Genomic DNA, 18,411 nt, shown 5'->3' on the forward strand with positions numbered 1-18,411 from the left:
CAAGGCACTGTTTTAACACATTATGCAAGATAAATGGAGACAGATGACTTCTGAGAATTTACTTAATTTTTTTAATTTGAGGAGAGGTTTTAGAGACAGAACCTGTGAAGCCTGGGGTGGCCTTGAACTCAATATCTCCTTCCTCCTGAGTGTGGGGATTACTGTTGTGTACTACCACACCTGGCTGAACTTATTTTCCCCAAGTAAAGAGTGAATCTTACTTATTAAAACAAGGATGGAATAGGCAGGTTAGAGTTGAGATCATGTTCTTGGTGGTGGTTTGTTTGATTTTTGTTCTTTGGTTTTCTGAAATGGTGTCACCTAGGCTGGCCTGGAACTTGTGATCGTCTTGCCTCAGTCTCCCTAAGTGCTGGGGTTACAGGTGTGTATTACCACACCCAGTTCATATTCTTGGTGGTTTTTTTTTTCGCTTTTTCTTTTCTTGGCAGTACTGGGATGGAAACTCAGGGCTTTGCACTTTCTAGGCAGACACTCTACAGCAAAGCCATGCCCCCAGACCACATGTTCTTATTTTTAAAGTGTGAGATATTTTTTGGACATAGTGTAAAAAATTCTAACAACTCCCCAGATTCTAAAACTCTCCGACTCTCCAGAAGACCTTACATTGATTTTTCTTAAAAGAATGATTTTTTTTTCTAAGACTGAATTAACAAGACCAGAGAATAAGGTTAAATAAAGAATGCTTACAGCATGGGGAGGGGTGAGAGGACCAAGTGGGTAGAATTAGCAGCATGTTTATGTTTTTGAAAGGTTGGGGAAGAACCAGAATATAGCACTCATTCATAGAAAGAAAATGCAGATACACTAGGAATATATACACACACACACACATAATTTTGTGAAACAGGGTCTTATTATGTAGTCCAGACTGATCTGAAACTTGTGATCCTCCTGCCTTTTCCTCCCAAGTGCTGGGATTATAGAAGTAAGCCACTATGCCCGACTTGGTAGTACCATATTAATTCCTTACTGGTAAACTTTTATTAGGTCACTCATAACTGGAGTGACATATAATTTATTGTTAAAATTGGGTCATACTTTTAAGGGAGAATGTGACACTGGGACAACAGGTGGGAGCCATACTATTCCAGGAAAATCAGGACACTTAGTTATTACCAACCAGTAACATACTTTTCTTCACACTTAGTCCCAATTCCTTCAACCGCTCCAGATAATTTTTTTTCCCTTATAGTATTCCAATCTGCATTGGCAGAGCCTCTCAAGCTCTGGTTCCTTTTTCCTGGTCTCACTGGGATTAAAGGAGAATTATTTCAGTTGTTTTTGTGTGCACACTCCTGGACTATTATGGTTTACAGCTTTGATGGAGGTAAGTAAAGTACTCATAATGTATTGCTAGTTGGTTTTGTATTTTGTTTAAGAAGTTAGTTTTTGCGTGTTTCTGGTCTAGTACTGGACTGTTGAAGAATCCTGGTAGTGTTTCCATAATTGGGCTAATGAGCTACTAGTGAGTTAGAATGTAATACAAAAAGTCTGTATTTTGACATATAAACTCTGCTTTTAAGTTACTTGATACTTAATATGTTTTCTTTCCTGTAGGTGAGATTGTAATTCTGAAACTTGAAATCTTCAAAGAAGCAAAGGAAAAACATCTTACGTTTATACTATGAACACATTATTTTTTTGATTTTAGAACATTGTAATGCTTTCATTTTGTTTTCCTATTTAGTTTAAATAAATATCTTAAAATTCTTACATTAAGTGATGAGTTTTTATTCTGTTAAGTTTTTGATATCTCACATTTGATGATAAATTGAAGTAGTGCTTACCAAAATATGGTTATCTTCATCCTGAGATCATTATTTGTAGTTTTAGATAAGGCAGGGTGTGTAGCTTTGTAAATCACCACTTTAGAGTACTAAAATGGAATCCTAAACAATCTCAAGGAAGTTTTTTGTACATAAGCCTGAATCTGTTGTCTTTTCTTGTCAAAGTCCCTACTGTTTCTCTGTTCAGTCTGCCATCTAATGGTAGGAATGCAGAGTTCACCAGCACACCAAGGAGAAGCTTTAGGTTTTCAGACTTTCTTGTATTAATAATGCTTACTAGTTGGCTAAAAACATTTTGATAATGGGGGAGGGAAAGGACCCTTCCATTGAACATGTAAGTCATTGACAGTGAATTCTGAGTGTTATAAAGGTGCATATTTTTTCCATTTTCATAACTTAACACTTTCTACTCTTGTTACAAGATTTTTCATTTTGTATTTATGACAGATTAGTGGGGGAGGAAACAAATGAAGAAATAATGATAATTTTTAAGAGTTAGTAGGTTGGGCTGATTTGAAAAAGATGCTTTGTATGTTGATTATTTTTTAAGGCAATTACACAATAGCTCTGTTAACTAAACAGTTCATTTGTATTTTAAAAATTGAATGATGGGACAGTTCAGTAAACTTGGCTTTTGTTTAGCTATGACTTAAGAGACTACATTTCAGCCAAATAATTATGTGGAATATCATAGAGGTTAGCCTTGTGTACCTAGTTCCACCTGAATTCTAACTATTCCCTTTTCACTTCTCCTTTTCTCCACTACAGATAAAAAGGATATTAATCTTTTCTCAGCCAGAGATAGGCCTGTTTTTGAAACTATTCTTAGGACCTTTCCTTGACGTAGAGACTTGCTATTAAGGCAATTCTCTCTCTCTCTCTCTCTCTCTCTCTCTCTCTCACACACACACACACACACACACACACACACACACACACACACACACACACTGCTGGGATTGAACCTTGAACCTCAAACATGCTAGGCAGGTGATTTGCCACTTGAGCCATGTCCCCAGGTCTTTTGGTTTTGAGGTAGAGTCTGGCTACTTTTTGCCTTGGTTGACCTCAAATTCAGATCTTTCTGCTTCCACCTTCTCCCAAGTAGCTGAAATTAGCAGTATGCACCACCACTGCTGGCTTTAAGGCAGTTTACACTCTTTTACTGCAGTGTTAGGACAGGAATATGGGATAATATAAACATGAAAAAGTAGTTGCTCTGACTGGAGATGTGGTTTAAGTGGTAGAGCACCTGTTTTGCAAGTGCACAGTCCTGAGTTCAAACCCCAGTTCCACCAAAAAAAAAGCAGTTGCTTTCTTTAGATTGTTAATACAGTTCTTAAATTATCTCTGTACCAAACTTTAGACTAAATAGAGAATTATTTTCTATATTCATCTTCATTTCATTTTTCATTATTTTTCTTTTTGTGGTTCTTGGGATAAAACCCAGGGGCTAGTACATGCTAGGTATGCAAGTGCTGTCCCACTGAGCCATACCCTCAGCCCTCATTTATTAATTTTTACTTAGGGCCTACACTGCTACATTATGGCAGATCAAGAACAAGGAAGACAGGGCACTGCTCCCATGAGTTCAGTCTTATGGGAGAGACTGGGACATAAGCCAGTAATTGTAATGATGTGTAGTAAGTGTGATCAGGTGAGTTAAGGGAGTATGAAGTTGGAACCAGGGAAAATTTACCTCCCCTCCGCCCAAATAATATCTTGTTCCTCAGTGCCACCTCTGAGCCCTGTACATATATATTACAATCACTACAGTGTAAGGCTGTACGTATTTTTATTCTCAAAGGGCATGATTTAATAGAAGCAAAATTCTGTGTTCTCAACTTTGTATATCTACGTATTTGTCATCAGTAGGTAAAACAAGTGGTCCTTGGTTTGAATATATACACATCATTCCCAACAAAAGGAATAGCACAGATCTGAAAGTGTGTGGTCCTGTTCTTTTTCTCACTGTAAGCATTTTTTGAATGTACACTCACACACACTCAATTATACGTACCCAGTTATGAGGCAAACTATGAGGCAAATATAAAGCAAGCCTTCACTTTCCCAGTAAGATAATCCCTTAAGTTTTGTTTATTTTACTTATTCAGATTCATTAATGTTAGGGATATAAATGAAGTAGTTATCCTCATAATATTGAAACTCAGAATATGTATTTAAGATTATTATAAAATAGTGGATTTTCTGTCCTCTATTCATCTCAAAAAATATTTCACTCATATTCTACATTTATGGACATCTTAGATAATGGTTTTTGGTCATCCACAGCTGCTTTTTTATTTATATAACATCCTAGTAAGTTCTTTCAGATAAAGTGTTTTCTAATTTATTTTAGAAATTATTTCTTCAGCACATACCATCCATTCTTCTAACACTAAGACTTTTTTCTTTTAATCCTTTTTTTTTCTTTTGGTGGGACTGAGGTTTGAACTACTTGAGCCATGCCTCTAGCCCATTTTGCTTTGGTTACTTTTCCAGTAGGATCTCAAGTCTTTGCCCTGGACTGACTTCAGATCTTGATTCTCCTAGCTGTAATCTGCCACAATAGCTGGGATTATAAACACAAGCCATAACTCCTGGCTTTTTTGTTGAGATAGATTCTCAGTCACTTTTTGCCTGGGTGACCTTGAACCTTGATCCTTTGCATCTCTGCCTCTGAAGTCGCTGGGATGAAGAGTATGAGCCATCACATCTGATCCCTCATGTATATTCTATTTTCTCTCCATTTTTATTAGGATATATTCATTGTACAAGGGGGGATTCATTGTGACAATTCCCAATAGGCTTACATTGTACATCGCCCCTACTCATGTTAAATGATTGGTCTCTGTAATGTAACTTTTTGTTGCTTTTTAAAGTGTTCTGAAGATAGTTGTCATTTGGCATTGTATGGTATATTCCCAAGAATACTTACTGCAGCTATGTTAAATTTTTTATTCTTTTAAAAAAATTTGCTTTATTCTTTGGGTAGTACTCGGGTTTGAACTCAGGATTTCATGCTTCCTAGGCAGGTGCTTTACCATTTGAGCCACTCCACTAGCCCTTTCTTGTGAAGGGTTTTTTTGAGATAGAATCTCATGACTGTTTGCCTGGACTGGCCTTAAACCTTGATCCTCTTGATCTCTGCCTCCTGAGTAGCTAGGATTACAAGTATAAGTCACTGGCATTCAGCTAAAAAAATTTTTTTTTCTTTAGCTGGCGTTTATAGCACTTGAAACCAGCACTGGTAGTGGTCTTTCCAGGTTAATGTGTCTTTTGAAGAAAGAATTTTGTTTAAATAACAAACAGGCAGATAATAGAATTTGTGAAGACTTCGCAGCAAATTTTCTGTTGAATAGTTTTTAGGGGTGAAGCTCTTTTTACATACCAGTAAAAAAAGATTGGCCGAGGATATAGCCCAGTGGTTTAGTTTTTGCCTCGCATGCATGAGGCCCTGAGTTCCATCCCCAGTACCACAAAATAAATAAATAAATAAAATAAAAAGATTACTCAGTTAAAGGAGTGAAAAGTTTCTTAATTGATAACCAAAGCTGCTCATTTTGCAGAAAATACAGTGACAGAAATAACATACCTATTGTGCTAACACTCAGTTTTTCCTACAGCAGCAATTTGATTTTCTTAGCAAGATGAGATTTTGCCTTCGTTTCATTGTGGGGTCTGGAGTTCCCTCTAGGGTCACCCAATTTTGACTAGAGATGAATAAAGTTCAAAATTCTGACAACCTTCTGAAATGGTGTTCCTCAAATTCTCAGTTGTTATACTATTCAAGTCTTACACTTTTGCCACCTCTTCTTCACAAGCTTGAGGAGATAAACATGTTATGCCTGTGCTTTCTGCAGTTGCCCATAATATGCGTCAAAAGATCTGGAATGAATGTGCGCTATATGCTAAGAGGCATTTACGAAGACTTAAGATTGTACAATTAATGTATAATTCCTGTGCAAATTGGTTTAGACTAACTTCACATACAACCTAATTACTGAGTAATTTTGGAAATGTTTAGTTCTTGGGTCACACTGTGTAGCCCAGGCTGGCTGCAAACTCACAATCCTCCTGTCCCAGCCTTCTGAGTGCTGGGATTACAGGCATGCACCACCATACAAGTGTTTAGTTCTTTTTGCATCATTCTGTGCTTGGGCAAATACATATATACCAGAAAATATACAATAGGAAATGGAGTCTCATTGTATTATTTTTATTTTGGCAGCACTGGAGTTTGAACTTGGGGCTTTGTTTTTGCTAGGCAAGAGCTCTATTGCTTGTGTCCTTCCTGCACTGGTTATTTTGGAGCTAGGGTCTTGCTTTGTCTGGGCTGGCCTGGAACTGCAATCTCCTAATCTCAGCCTCCCAAGTAGCTAGGATTGCAGTCATGAGTCACCGGCTCTGGGCTATGTATTTTTCTTTACTGTGGTTTTTGCATAATGCATGGTGAGCATTTTCCTGATGATGGTTTTTGGCCATCCTCTTGTTAGCTTCATAGTATTTCATTATGAGACTGTACTGTTACTTAACACATTCTCCATTATCGGCCATGTCCACTTAACATTGTGAATTAGATCCCTTGGCTTCATAATATTTTTATCAAAGCAGTCTGGTCATCTTTCTAATATATTGAATTCTCCCTTCTTTACATTGTATATTAACTCAGTCCTTGTCACTTTTCTTGAGCATTTCATGTTCTATCTTTTAGACTTGTTACCCAGTTATTACCTTAAAGTCCAATTAAAGTCAGGGACTGGTGGTTTATGTCTGTAATCCTAGCTACTTGGGAGGTTGAAATTGGGAGGATCATAGTTCGAGGCCATCTTGGACAAATAGTTTGTGAGACCCTATCTTCAAAATTAATCAGAGCAAAATAGACTGGAGATGTGGCAGACATTAGAGTACCTGCTTTGCAAGTGTGAAGCCCCTAGTTCAAACCCCAGTCTCACAAAAAAAGTCTTAGTAATAGGTTGGTTAGATTTATTTCTTAAGGTATAAATCAGTCTGTGCAGAGGTTTTTGTTTTTGAGGTAGGGTCTCACCATGGAGCCCAGGGTTGCCTTGAACTTGATATCCTCCTAAGTCTCCCAAGTCCTGGGATTACAGATGTGTACCACCACACTGGGCTCAACATGTATTTTGAAGTTTATTCTAATGGAAGTTATTAAAAAATACAGCACTGTGTTCTCATGGAAGACCCCACGAATTTTAAAGATAACATTTCAGCAGTTTTATCTTAATTTGGAACACATTTTGCGATCTTTTAAAGAATTGGATGGAGTAAGAAATACGACTTGCATTTCTCAGACTTTTGACATTTAGGACTACGACAGTGCCTGTGCGCATGTAATTTGTTTTGGCTTAAATCTGATTGCAACTTGCATATTTTTAAATACTTTGATATTTTTGCTATGTGGAAAAAGTTCTGATCCTTTAAGTCAAAATCCTATAAACTGTTTTCTTATTCTCCGGTTACTATTTCTTGGTGAGTACTATTATTTTTATTATCACCCTGGAAAAATTTCCAAGATTTGATTAGTGAAGCAACCTTAATTGGCCTTCTGTGTGTATCACCAATTTTATAGATGATTGAGCAAATCAGTTTTATGTTATTTAAGTTGATTATGAGGGAATTACAAAGGTTATCCTCTAGGAATAGGAGGTGTTGCTTAGTAGTAGAACTCTTGCCTAGCATGCATTAAGCTGTGGAGTCCATCCCTATCACAAAAAATCCCAAAGACAAGCACACCCGAAAGGAAACAAAAAGGTTGTCTTCCAAAGTCATCCATTTGAAAAAGAATAGTGTTTGACTGAATAGTTAGGATCTGTTGTGGGGGGACGGGTGTGTGTGTGTGTGTGTGTGTGTGTTAATGTTCTGAGGTGCGACATCTAGTGGTCATGTGGAAGGTTGGGCAGTTGCATAGGAGGTCTGGGGATTGCCATTGTTTTGAAGTTTCTGAATGTGTAAGGCAAAACTTTTTAAGTGTACAAGAGAACAATGGCCAGCCATGTGTTCAATGGTGATTTTTCCTCTAAAAACATAAGAATCAGATTCTGTAACTACAAAGGAACTGACCCAGCAATTCTAAGCATAGGGCACACCTGGAGATAGGAACCCCAGACTTGTGGTATAGCTTACACTGCACATAGTGACGAGCACCCCGTGAGCCCCTTTAGTACAGAGCAACATCACACACCTGTACTTGTCCAGCTAAGCTGAGATTGGGGGGGGGTTGTCTTACCATGGTGGATATTTATTTAGGTACCTTTAAGATTATCTTCATGGAGAAGTTCAGATTCCCACAGACGAACAGGCTCTAGTTGCCCTACAAGAAGAAGCTAATTATATTGGCATACCTAATCCGGATAGCCTGTCTGACCACTTGGTCAATGAAATACATATTCTTCAAGACTTTAAACAGACTTTTGTGATTCGTATGGCTTAGTTTGCAATAAACCAACAGTATAAATTCTGCACTGTCTTATACATCTGGTGCAAGCTGTGAGAGTTGAATTATTATATATGCCACAAAAACTGATGGGAACAGATGCTAGTGATAAGCACTGGAAGGAAGAATTTGCAGAAAAAGCATTTTTAAAAGCGGGGAGGGAAATAATGTTCAGTGATTTGGAACTATTTTTCAGTAGCAGAGTTGAAGAAGGTGGTGGATGCTTTTGATACTTGGGAAGGAAAAGGGCTTAACTACTAGCATGTGCATTATGAGCTGATAGAATGTTGGACTCTGGAAGAGCCATGGTCCTAATTCTGAACAGGCAACTGATAACCCTCAGTAAAGAGAAAGAAGGTGTGAACTATGTTGCTGGTCCTACACCAGTCAGATTTTTGGGCCATCCATATTAAAGAACTCTACTTCAGTCAGGGTTGCTCTAGCCAATGATGTCCAGACTTCCTCTCACGCTATAGCAAACTGGTCTCAAAGCAGCAGCTGTGGAAATGCAGCTCAGTGCTCTGTGACCCCTGTGGGCACAGGGGGCATCTGGACATGCTCCAGAATGCTTAGGATTATTCTAGAAAAAAATGGGTGAAGTAGGAATAGAGGAGGAGGAGCAAGCACTTTTTGTGATTGGGCTTCTATTTACTTCTCATTTTCCCAACTTTTAAAGGATTGTTTATCTATGGGCAGTTCCATTTCTAGTTTTTAATTTTTTAAATTTGATTTGAATGGTTAATTGGTATTGAGGCAACAAAACAGCACAGCACAATAATCACTTGAGAAATTCTTTTTGCTGCTGAAATATTACAGACTCGAGGTACTTTTGTAATGCTAGGTTGGTGCGAAATCTGTCTGTAGATCTTCGCATGGTATCAGACTGTATCATAGCCAGGAGAGGTTTGAGGGAGAACATGTGGATCAAAGCAAATGGCTTATGGTTCTTAGTCTTGAATGACAACATGAAAAGAAATGGGGAGGGTAAAAAGACAAGAATTTAAGATCAAACTTTGACTCTCACTTGATTGAGCCATTTTCTTTCCTAAATTGGCCTTTCTTACTCTTTTCTGTTAGCAGTTTATTTATATGCACCATAAGAACATTCAGTGCGACAAGAACTGTATAACATGTTTTTGCATTGTTAAAATAATCTTATTTTAATTTGAATAGTGAAGTTTTGAAAAAGAAGTTAAGGAAGTTTAGCTTTGTAACTAAAATTAATATTTGTTCTTCAGAAGTGACCATTGAAGAATTATTCTATCATAACTTTTGTTCTTAAAATTTCTATATAACTTGAACTTAATACTTTTAAACACAATTTTGATTAATCCTCTAGTTTTTCATCATTCAATTGTATATGTTTACTCTTAAATGTTATATTTTGTAACACTTGGATTACATATTTCTGCTTTTAGTGAGCAGTATGTCTGTAGTGTGTTCAAAAATAAGTTCATAAAGTGAGGTATTTTTTTACTCAAATACTTAGTATTATATATGCATTGCCTTGAAAGAGTAAACTAAATATGATCAAAATGTTACTTTTTAAGATCAAAGATTTCCCATATAAAACACTTGTTAGAAAATCTGAGTTGGTATTAGCATGGTTTTGATATAACCTAGTGAGTTCCTATATTTACATGGGAACTCAAAACCTATGCATTCGAGTGGTGCATGCCACTGGCTGGTTTGCTTGACTTGCTGCAGAGATGAAAAAGTGCCCTTAAGTTTCTGAAGTTGGTGAACTTGGCCTGTGTAGGCTAGTGGATTGTACTAGGAATGTGGTTTTAAGGTTAGTGAAATCATCTGGAAGCTGTTCTCATTATTTTTTTGTATTTTCTTGACAAATTTTCCCTGAATACAATGTTGTTTTGTGTTTCCACTGTTACTCTTTTTGCTTTTGTTTTTAACTAGTTCAGAATTTAGGACTTGCCTTGAATTGTGTGATTAGAATTGGGCATGGTGGCACATGCCTCTAACCCAGCACTTTCTGGAGGCCTCAGCCTCCAGAAAATTTTGAGTTTGAGGCCAGACTGGGCTATATAAAGTGACCCTGTCTCTAAGCAAACAAACAAATAAATAGTTGGATATTTACTTGATTAATACTTTAAAGTATCCTTTTTCTTTACAAAAATTTAGTTCTAGTGTGTTAGTAGTGAGCTCCTGTGACCTTACCTGTGAGCAAGATTCTTGCCTATGTAAATACAGTTTACATCTGCTTTGTCTGTCCTCATTGCCTGCTGGAAGAACATAATAAATTATAAAAGTACATTTTATTTATGTAGTAGGTGTTGGTTTCTTTCACTTTGTCATGGATACAGTGAACACTTCTTTTCATTCTCTTAAATACTAGAAACTGTCCCTATTTGAGCCTACATGCATCTGATACTTATATTTTGAGTGTGGAAATAGCAGGTTGTACACATAGCTATAGAATATTGGTTTAGTCTTTGTAGGAAATACCATTGTGGATGCTTTCTTAAAGTGCCTTGTTAGGAGTGTCAGTATGCATACCGAAATCTAGTGTATGTATTAAAAAAAAACAAAACAAAACATGAGTGTCCACTCTATGTGAGGTACTGTTCTAGGCCTTTGGAAAAATAGTAGAGTGCAAAACGGAGCCCTGCCAACATCTAACATTTTAGTTTAGAGACAGACTTTAAACAAATGGAATTAGATGGCAATAAACACCAAATAAAGCAGAAAAAGGGAATATGAAGTACTAAGGGGAGTGATGATGGTTTGGAAGTAGAGGGGTGACTTAAGGATTTGTTATTTTATATATACTCAGGGAAGTTCATCTGATAAGGTGAAGTTTCAGCAAAGATGTATAGAAGAAAGTAAGGGAGCAAGCAAGATATCTGTGAGAAGAGCATTCTAGGCAGAAAGAACACATCCTGGAGACTTAAGTGCAAGGAGGAGCATACTGACAACACTGGAATGCATTGTTCCTATCCTGTAAGGCAGTCAGAACACCATCTAGGTTAAGCTGTGATAGTGTTGTGTTGTACAGCATTCTGTAACCAGTTGAGTGAGTGGAGGTATGCAATGGGTGAGAATCCATATCACACATTAACAGAGGAGGTCAGTCAGATCATTGTGTCTCGTTGTACTCATTGTGCATTGCAGAGTAGTTAATCTCCTTCTTTGATAGTAATGTGGTCAAAACCCCTCAGTGTGAAAAATCTGCCTTTCCAATTTCTGAATGCTTCCAGGATAGGGGCTACACATTTTCTAAGTAACATCTGAATTTTGACTTTGGCACTGCTAGTGAGATGGAAAAGAGAAGGTAGATTTCTCTGGGGGATTAGGAGGTAGAATCAAAAGGACTTGGTTACTGTTGTGGTCTTGGGGATTTATCTGTATTAAAATATGTAGAGGTAGGCATTTGTTTCAAAACTGAATTTGTCACAATTACAATAAAGAAATAGATCAGAGTTGGGAGAAGTGGCATACTACTACTGTGATCCCAGCACTCAGGAAGCCCAGGCAGGAGGATTTTGGGTTTGGGGTCAGCCTGGGCTACCTCTTTTTGAGATTGTTCTCAAAAAGAACAACAACAACAAAAAAGACATAGATAGGTTTTTGTCCTCTGTAGATTGTATTTGGAATAAGGCAAGTAAAGTATGTTTGGTGCCTTAAGACAGATTACAAAAGTAGAATGAAGATTCAGAGAATGAAGAAATCAAATTCCATTTTTTTAACTCCTAGAAGCTGGACCGTGCACATCCAAGTTGGATTTATTATTTAATTTTTGTTTGCAAGTAATATGAATTGTGAAAGCCTTTTGTCATTCTGCTGTTCCATAGGACTCTGTTGTGCTTTGTTCTTTAAGCAGTGTTGACCAGGTTAGGGTGCTTTTCTAAATGCATTTATTAAGCAGATTAAGCATTTATTAAGCAGATGTTACTTTGTTTATGCAAATAATTGCCTTCCAGAACAAACATTTTGAAAAATTGTAAGCAGATAAATGCTATACTAGTTATATTGCCATTTCTTATAAGCAGTCAAGGCCAGATAAGGTCATTTGAATTCATATTTGGTGGAAGCAGAGAGGGGAGTTGAGAAAGTAATATAGATGGACTGATCAAAGTATGTTATATGCATGCATGTAAATACATTGAAAGCCCTTTGTACAGTTAATTTATGCTAGTAAAAGTTTTAAAAAATAAAATGCATATTTAATCATTATGAACTAAAGATTTAAAGTAGACAAATAAGTCCACTTTTAATAACTTTTTCCCTTTCTGGTAGTTCTAAGATATTTATACATTGTATTTATTTATTTTGCTTTCTTGCAGTACTTGTCTGCTTAGTAAGTAGACATTCTGTCACTTGAACCCCTTCACCAGCCCTGCTACATATTTTTAAATGACTCATGTCTTGAGCTTTGTCTTTATTATTTCTCTAAATTGGACCATATTTGGTATTTACTTCATTGAATTTGCCAGTGATAACTTTTAAGCAGATTCTAAATAAAACTCTGAGGTCCATTAAGAGCGTCCTTCTTTCCCCAGTATTGGTGAAACAGATGTATGCTAGACTATTTTATAGTAATTTGAAACGTAAAACTGGAGTTTACATTGTTTACAATATTTACAGTAATATTGAATATTAGTTTCTAAGTCATTTATGATTTGGAAATGTATTCAGTAAGAAACTTTAATCCATTTTCAGTTTTGTCAGAATTAGCTAGTTGATACCAGAATTAGCTATTGATACCTGAATTAACTCAGTAGAATTGAGGGGATAGAAGAATGAGAAACATTCCATATAAAAAATCTTATCTAGTCACAGACCATATTTCTGTTCTGTTATCTTCCTATTAGTACAAACACAGCACTCTAAGGAAGATATTAATGAAGGTAGTTGATCTTCCATTTGTTTATGTTTCTATACATATGATTTCTTTAAAAGGTTTTCTTAAAGAAAAAATTAAAGTTAAAGTTTAAATTTAAAGGGATGAATAATACCAGTATTGTAACTCTGAAATGAGTAGTAAGAGAACTAAAAAGTTCCTTGAAATAATTCCTGTTGAGATGAATAAAGCACTCAAGGATGAATTACACCATATGGGAGTTTGATTTAATTTCTGGTATTATTGATCATTGATGTAATGTTACTCAGCACCTACTGCTTGTTCTCTATGATCTCAGTTGCTCTCCCAGAAGAGTTTTAACAAGTTCTCCAAACTGTCTATTGTTGCTCCACTTTGTTAGATTCTTTACCTATCAGTATATGCAAATCTGTCATTAACAATAAATTAAAACCAGAGAGTAAATTAATCTTCTTAAATTTTTTTAATTACAGACTTAATTCAGTGCACAAATGAGATGAATGTGAACATCCCACAGTTGGCAGACAGTTTATTTGAAAGAACTACTAATAGTAGTTGGGTGGTGGTCTTCAAATCTCTCATTACAACTCATCATTTGATGGTGTATGGAAATGAGGTAAGAAAAGTTTTTGATTAACTGTTGGTGTGACTGATTATTCAACTTGCTTTTCTCATTAAAACTTCAACAATAACCTCAGCAACTGAGTAATATAAATAAAAAGGGCAAAACGTGTAGCCAGATATATAATTGTAGACACTGAAATTTGAGGAAAGATGGCCTGTAAACTAAAAAATAGAAAGTGGGACAGAGCACAGAGGATTTCAATAATGAGATCAAGAAGCAAAGATAATTTCAAGAGATTCTATAAGTAATAGTGATCTTTGTAGTCTTCATTTATAGGCAATATTTTTGTGTATATTCACTTGTTTTTTTACTGTAGCCTGATCAGATGGTTGTCTTTGGAAGTATTTTGCCTAGTTCAAGGCTGCGATGTTGAGGACTAAGGTGACATTTGAGAGGGACTGATTAAATATGCCTTCTTTATCATACTGTGCCTGAAGTCTTTGTTGCTATAAGCTTTTGTGGTTAGTTTTCTCTTTGGAGAAAATCATCTTGTTTTCCATGATAGCCTAGTGGTCAGTTTTTTGGTTCTTAACCTTTGGTTTTCTAAGTTTAGTGTACTTACTTGTGAAAGGAGCTTTCCAAGAATATGTAGATGAAATTAGGTAACTCTACATTGTTAGATGCTTTGGAACAATACAACCAAAGATTATTCTCATAGAAATTTGGTGGGACTTAAAGTCATTGGTATTAGATTTCTGGACATAATGACTTTGACATCCAACACTTTATTCATTACCTGAGGCTTTTCGGTCATGAGACTTCTGACAAATACCAACGCAGCATTATTAAAGTTCAGAATCAGAGCAGGAATTTACCTGCGACTTTTATCATTTCAGTATATCTTACTGTTGGCACATTTTGGAGTTCCCTTCTTTCCTTTTTTAGTAGCTATTTCTATTTTTTTAGTAGCTATAATAATAATTTAGATAAAATATTGCTTATGTGATAATGCTGTGCTTTTTACAAGCATCCTCATATTACATATTCTTTTTTATTTATCAACTTTAACCACATAATTTTATATACCACAATTTTTTAAACTATACCCTTTGCTGGAATTTAGTTTTCTGATTATTCTTACTGTAGGACCACATTGAGTGGTTTTATTTGTGGTTTTTTAAAACTTAAAAAATGTGATTACTAAGTTGAAGGATAGACATTATATGATTGCCTTTTTTTTTTTTTTTTTTTTTGGTGGTGGTGGTGGTGGTACTGGGATTCGAACTGAGGGCCCCACTCTTGCTAGGCAGGCACTCTACCACTTGAGTTACTTGACCAGCCCTCTTTTGTGTTGGGTTTTTTGGAGATAGGCTCTCCAGAACTATTTGCCTGGGCTGACTTCAAATAGTAATCCTGATCTGTGCCTCCCAAATAGTTAGGATTACAGGTGTGAGCCACCAACACTTGGCTGGCTACATGATCTCTTTTTAAATTCACTTATAATCAGTTTACAGAAATGGTGGAAGTGTTTAGATACACTGACTTAAATGTAACTCAAAACATTTTGGTCTTAACTAGGATAATAGTTTAAACTTTTATCAAGAATGTGTTTATTTAAAATCATGACAGTTCTAAAGAATTCCAATCTTATGTAATTTTCACAATTTTAGGTATAATTTTTTCTTTTAAAAAGAATAAATTGGTACTGAAGGCAAAATGTTGATAAAGGCAAAAGTTGATTGCTATTTTACACAGTTGGCTGCCAGGAGGAGAAATACAGTAGTTCACTGTTTTTTATTTGTATTTTATTTTGTTTTACTTATTCGTTTTATTTGGTTTTTTGAGACAGATTCTCACCATGTAGCCTAGGCTGGCCTTTAACTCAAGTTCTTCCTGCCTCCTGAGTACTGGCATCACAGTTGTGTGTGCCACCACACAAGATCAGTGTTTTTTTTAGATTCTTCTGTTTAGTTTCTTAGATACACTCCCATTTAGTTTCTGTTAAGCAACTGAGATAAATGCTGTACTTTGCTCATTTTTTTATGCTGGTTCTTACAGCTCTCAGATTTTCTCATTGTCAGATGTGATTAGTTTGTGAGAGGGTATGCGCAGGGTTTCATTATACTGTGGTGATGGGAATACCATAGTAGTGGTTCTCAAACTTGTCAGGGAAGAGAATGTTTGTTACATCTGGAGGGAATACTGTTAGGTAGGGACCAGGGCTATTTCTAAACACAACTATGCATAGGACAGTACTCAGCAACAATAAATTATCTATACCAAGAGTCAGTAGTGTTAAAGTGGAGAAACCTGAACACAGAAAAATCTCAGATGGTTGAGACTAAGTGGGCATTGTGTCAGATGGCCTTTACATTAGGTGGCTAGGTACTCCTATCCCATTTTCCACTTACTCACTGAGAGACTTGGGCAGTAATACTAAATAGAATCGACAAGATACCTATTATAGCATGATAAGTTGTAGGTGATTAATAAATGAAAATGCAGAAAAAAATTTTGTAGATAATTCTAAATACGTAGAAGTATAGAGCCATTAAAGATTTTATTATAAAAAATTTCAAACATAGCCAATCATAGAAAGAATCATGCAGTAAATGCCAATGTAACTATCATTCATCTTCAACATTTATCAATATTTTGCCATTCTTTGAATGATACTTTTAGGGTAGTACATTCTATGTTATCTCAATGTAATGCAAATTGAGAACCTATGAAACTTTATTATTTGCCAGATTGTTGGCATGGTGCTTAATTTAATACCATTTTGAATGTCCTTCAGCTGCTATTAGAAACATAAATCAAAACTTGAAACTGGGAGCTGGTGGCTCACACCTATAATCCTAGCTACTCAGGAGGCAGAGATCAGGAGGATCAAGGTTTAAAGCCACTCAGGGCAAATAGTTGGAGAGATCCTATCTTGAAAACACCAAACATAAAGGAGTGGCTCAGTGGTACAGTGCCTGCCTAGCAAGCATGAGGCCCTGAGTTCAAACCTCAGTACCACCAAAAAAAAAAAGATTAAAGCCTAGCCTTTGTAGCCAAATGTTCTGATGAGTATAGAGAGGACTTAAAAAAACAAAACAAAACAATAGATTTATTATCTCTAAAGACATGGATGACATGGCCTGATAGACTAGTATCTATAGATTATAGACTAGTCTATAGTCGATAGACTAGTAATGAATATTTACATTCATTACTAGAATGCAAAGGTTCTGAAGAGTATTATGAAAGCCTACAAAAATAATACTGGTGCTGCCTTATATCTTAATACCTTTTGAAACAGAGTGTTGATGATAAAACGTGAGTCTCTGATTTGAAAATTAGTTTTTAGAATCCTGGTTTGTTAGAATGATCTTAAGTGAACAAGATTGAGCCGAGATGACTGTTTGATAGTGTCTGCTGCAAATACTAAAAAGGAAGGAGGAATCGAAATGAGAAGTGAATTGGAAAGGCATTTCTTTAACTGTCTCAGAGGTTGTATGTAAAGGAAAGGTAATGTTCCATGGTAAACACTTTGGAGAGCATTTTGACAGTGTTTTGAAAAAAATGTACTTTTACATACATGCTAACCTAAAACTAAGTATATATCGTGAGACACACTTTAAATATTTGCACATAGAGAATAAATACAAAGACGTCAATGTAACATTGCTAATAATATTGAAAATTGGAAAGAACTTAAAATATCCATAAAGAAATGGTAAATGTATTGTAAATGTGTAATGATATATTAATTCATTGAAATTCTAGAACATCATTTAAAACAACTAGATCTACACATGGTAAGCTGATAATTCTTGGGGAAGAATTGAGTTAAAAAGCTTGTTGGAAAATTAAGTAAAGTATGATATTTCTGTAAATTTAAGTTAGAAAATAAAATTCCATTTATAGATACTTAAATATTTTAAATTGTGGAAATGATACATAATCTGCTTCAGAAAATAAACACCTCCAAAGAAGGAGAGAAGGGAATGAGATTGAAGGTATATGGAATCTGTAATGTTCTGATTCTGTAACAAGATCTGAAATTAATATGGACAAGAGGGTGTCTATAATACTGTCCTATTATATTAGGAATATTCCTATTGATTAGGAATATTTTGTGTTTTTAAAAAAAGTCAAAAAACCCGAGACAAGACACCAGGTAGATGTTTAAAATACAGATGCCAGCCAGGCATGCTGACAGGCACCTGTAGTCCCAGCTCCCTGGGAGGCTCCTGTTTGAGTCCAGGAGTTCGAGGTCAGCTTGGGCAACATAGCAAGCCCCTGTCTTAAAAATAAATAAATACATAAAATGTAAATGTAATCTGCATATGATTAGCTATAGTCCTAATATGCTACAATAAAACCAAAATTACTGGGTCCAGTGTCTATTTCCTTTTATTATTTTGACTTTACTACTATAGTTGAATATTAAGTCTTAATAAATTCCTGTTTGCTAGTGAAAAATCTGTATTACATTTTTAGGTTTGGCAACTATTTAATGAGGAGTGAGGATGAGAAATTTAAAGTAAGCTTAATGAAATGTTTATCATTTTTCCTCTTTTCAAATTAGAGTTTGTGAGATGAGAGTGTCTTAATTTGATGTAATTGTTTGTTTATTTTCCAGCGTTTTATACAGTATTTGGCTTCAAGAAACACGTTGTTTAACTTAAGCAATTTTTTGGATAAAAGTGGATTGCAAGGTAAAGACAATTTACTCATTATGGAAAACCAAGAGTAATCA

The 18,411-nt window shown here is 35.7% G+C and overlaps 1 protein-coding gene and 1 pseudogene across 13 annotated transcripts in view; both read left to right on the forward strand.

The window, feature by feature from the left end:
- Picalm (phosphatidylinositol binding clathrin assembly protein) overlaps window positions 1–18,411 on the forward strand; it is a 114,400-nt gene that overhangs the window by 19,776 nt on the left and 76,213 nt on the right. For 12 of the 13 annotated variants that reach the window (XM_074081662.1, XM_020166762.2, XM_074081659.1 and 9 more), the window contains exons 2-3: window positions 13,573–13,715; window positions 18,295–18,370. In XM_074081662.1, coding sequence (XP_073937763.1) covers window positions 13,573–13,715; window positions 18,295–18,370 — 219 coding nt within the window. Of the gene's footprint in view, window positions 1–13,572; window positions 13,716–18,152; window positions 18,196–18,294; window positions 18,371–18,411 lie in introns of those variants that run through there. The other variant, XM_020166776.2, reaches the window with a different exon arrangement.
- LOC109688429 (BTB/POZ domain-containing protein KCTD18 pseudogene) lies at window positions 1,327–13,566 on the forward strand (annotated as a pseudogene).

The sequence above is a fragment of the Castor canadensis genome, chromosome 1 (genome assembly GCF_047511655.1).
Source record: "Castor canadensis chromosome 1, mCasCan1.hap1v2, whole genome shotgun sequence".
Classification (NCBI taxonomy): Eukaryota; Metazoa; Chordata; class Mammalia; order Rodentia; family Castoridae; genus Castor; species Castor canadensis.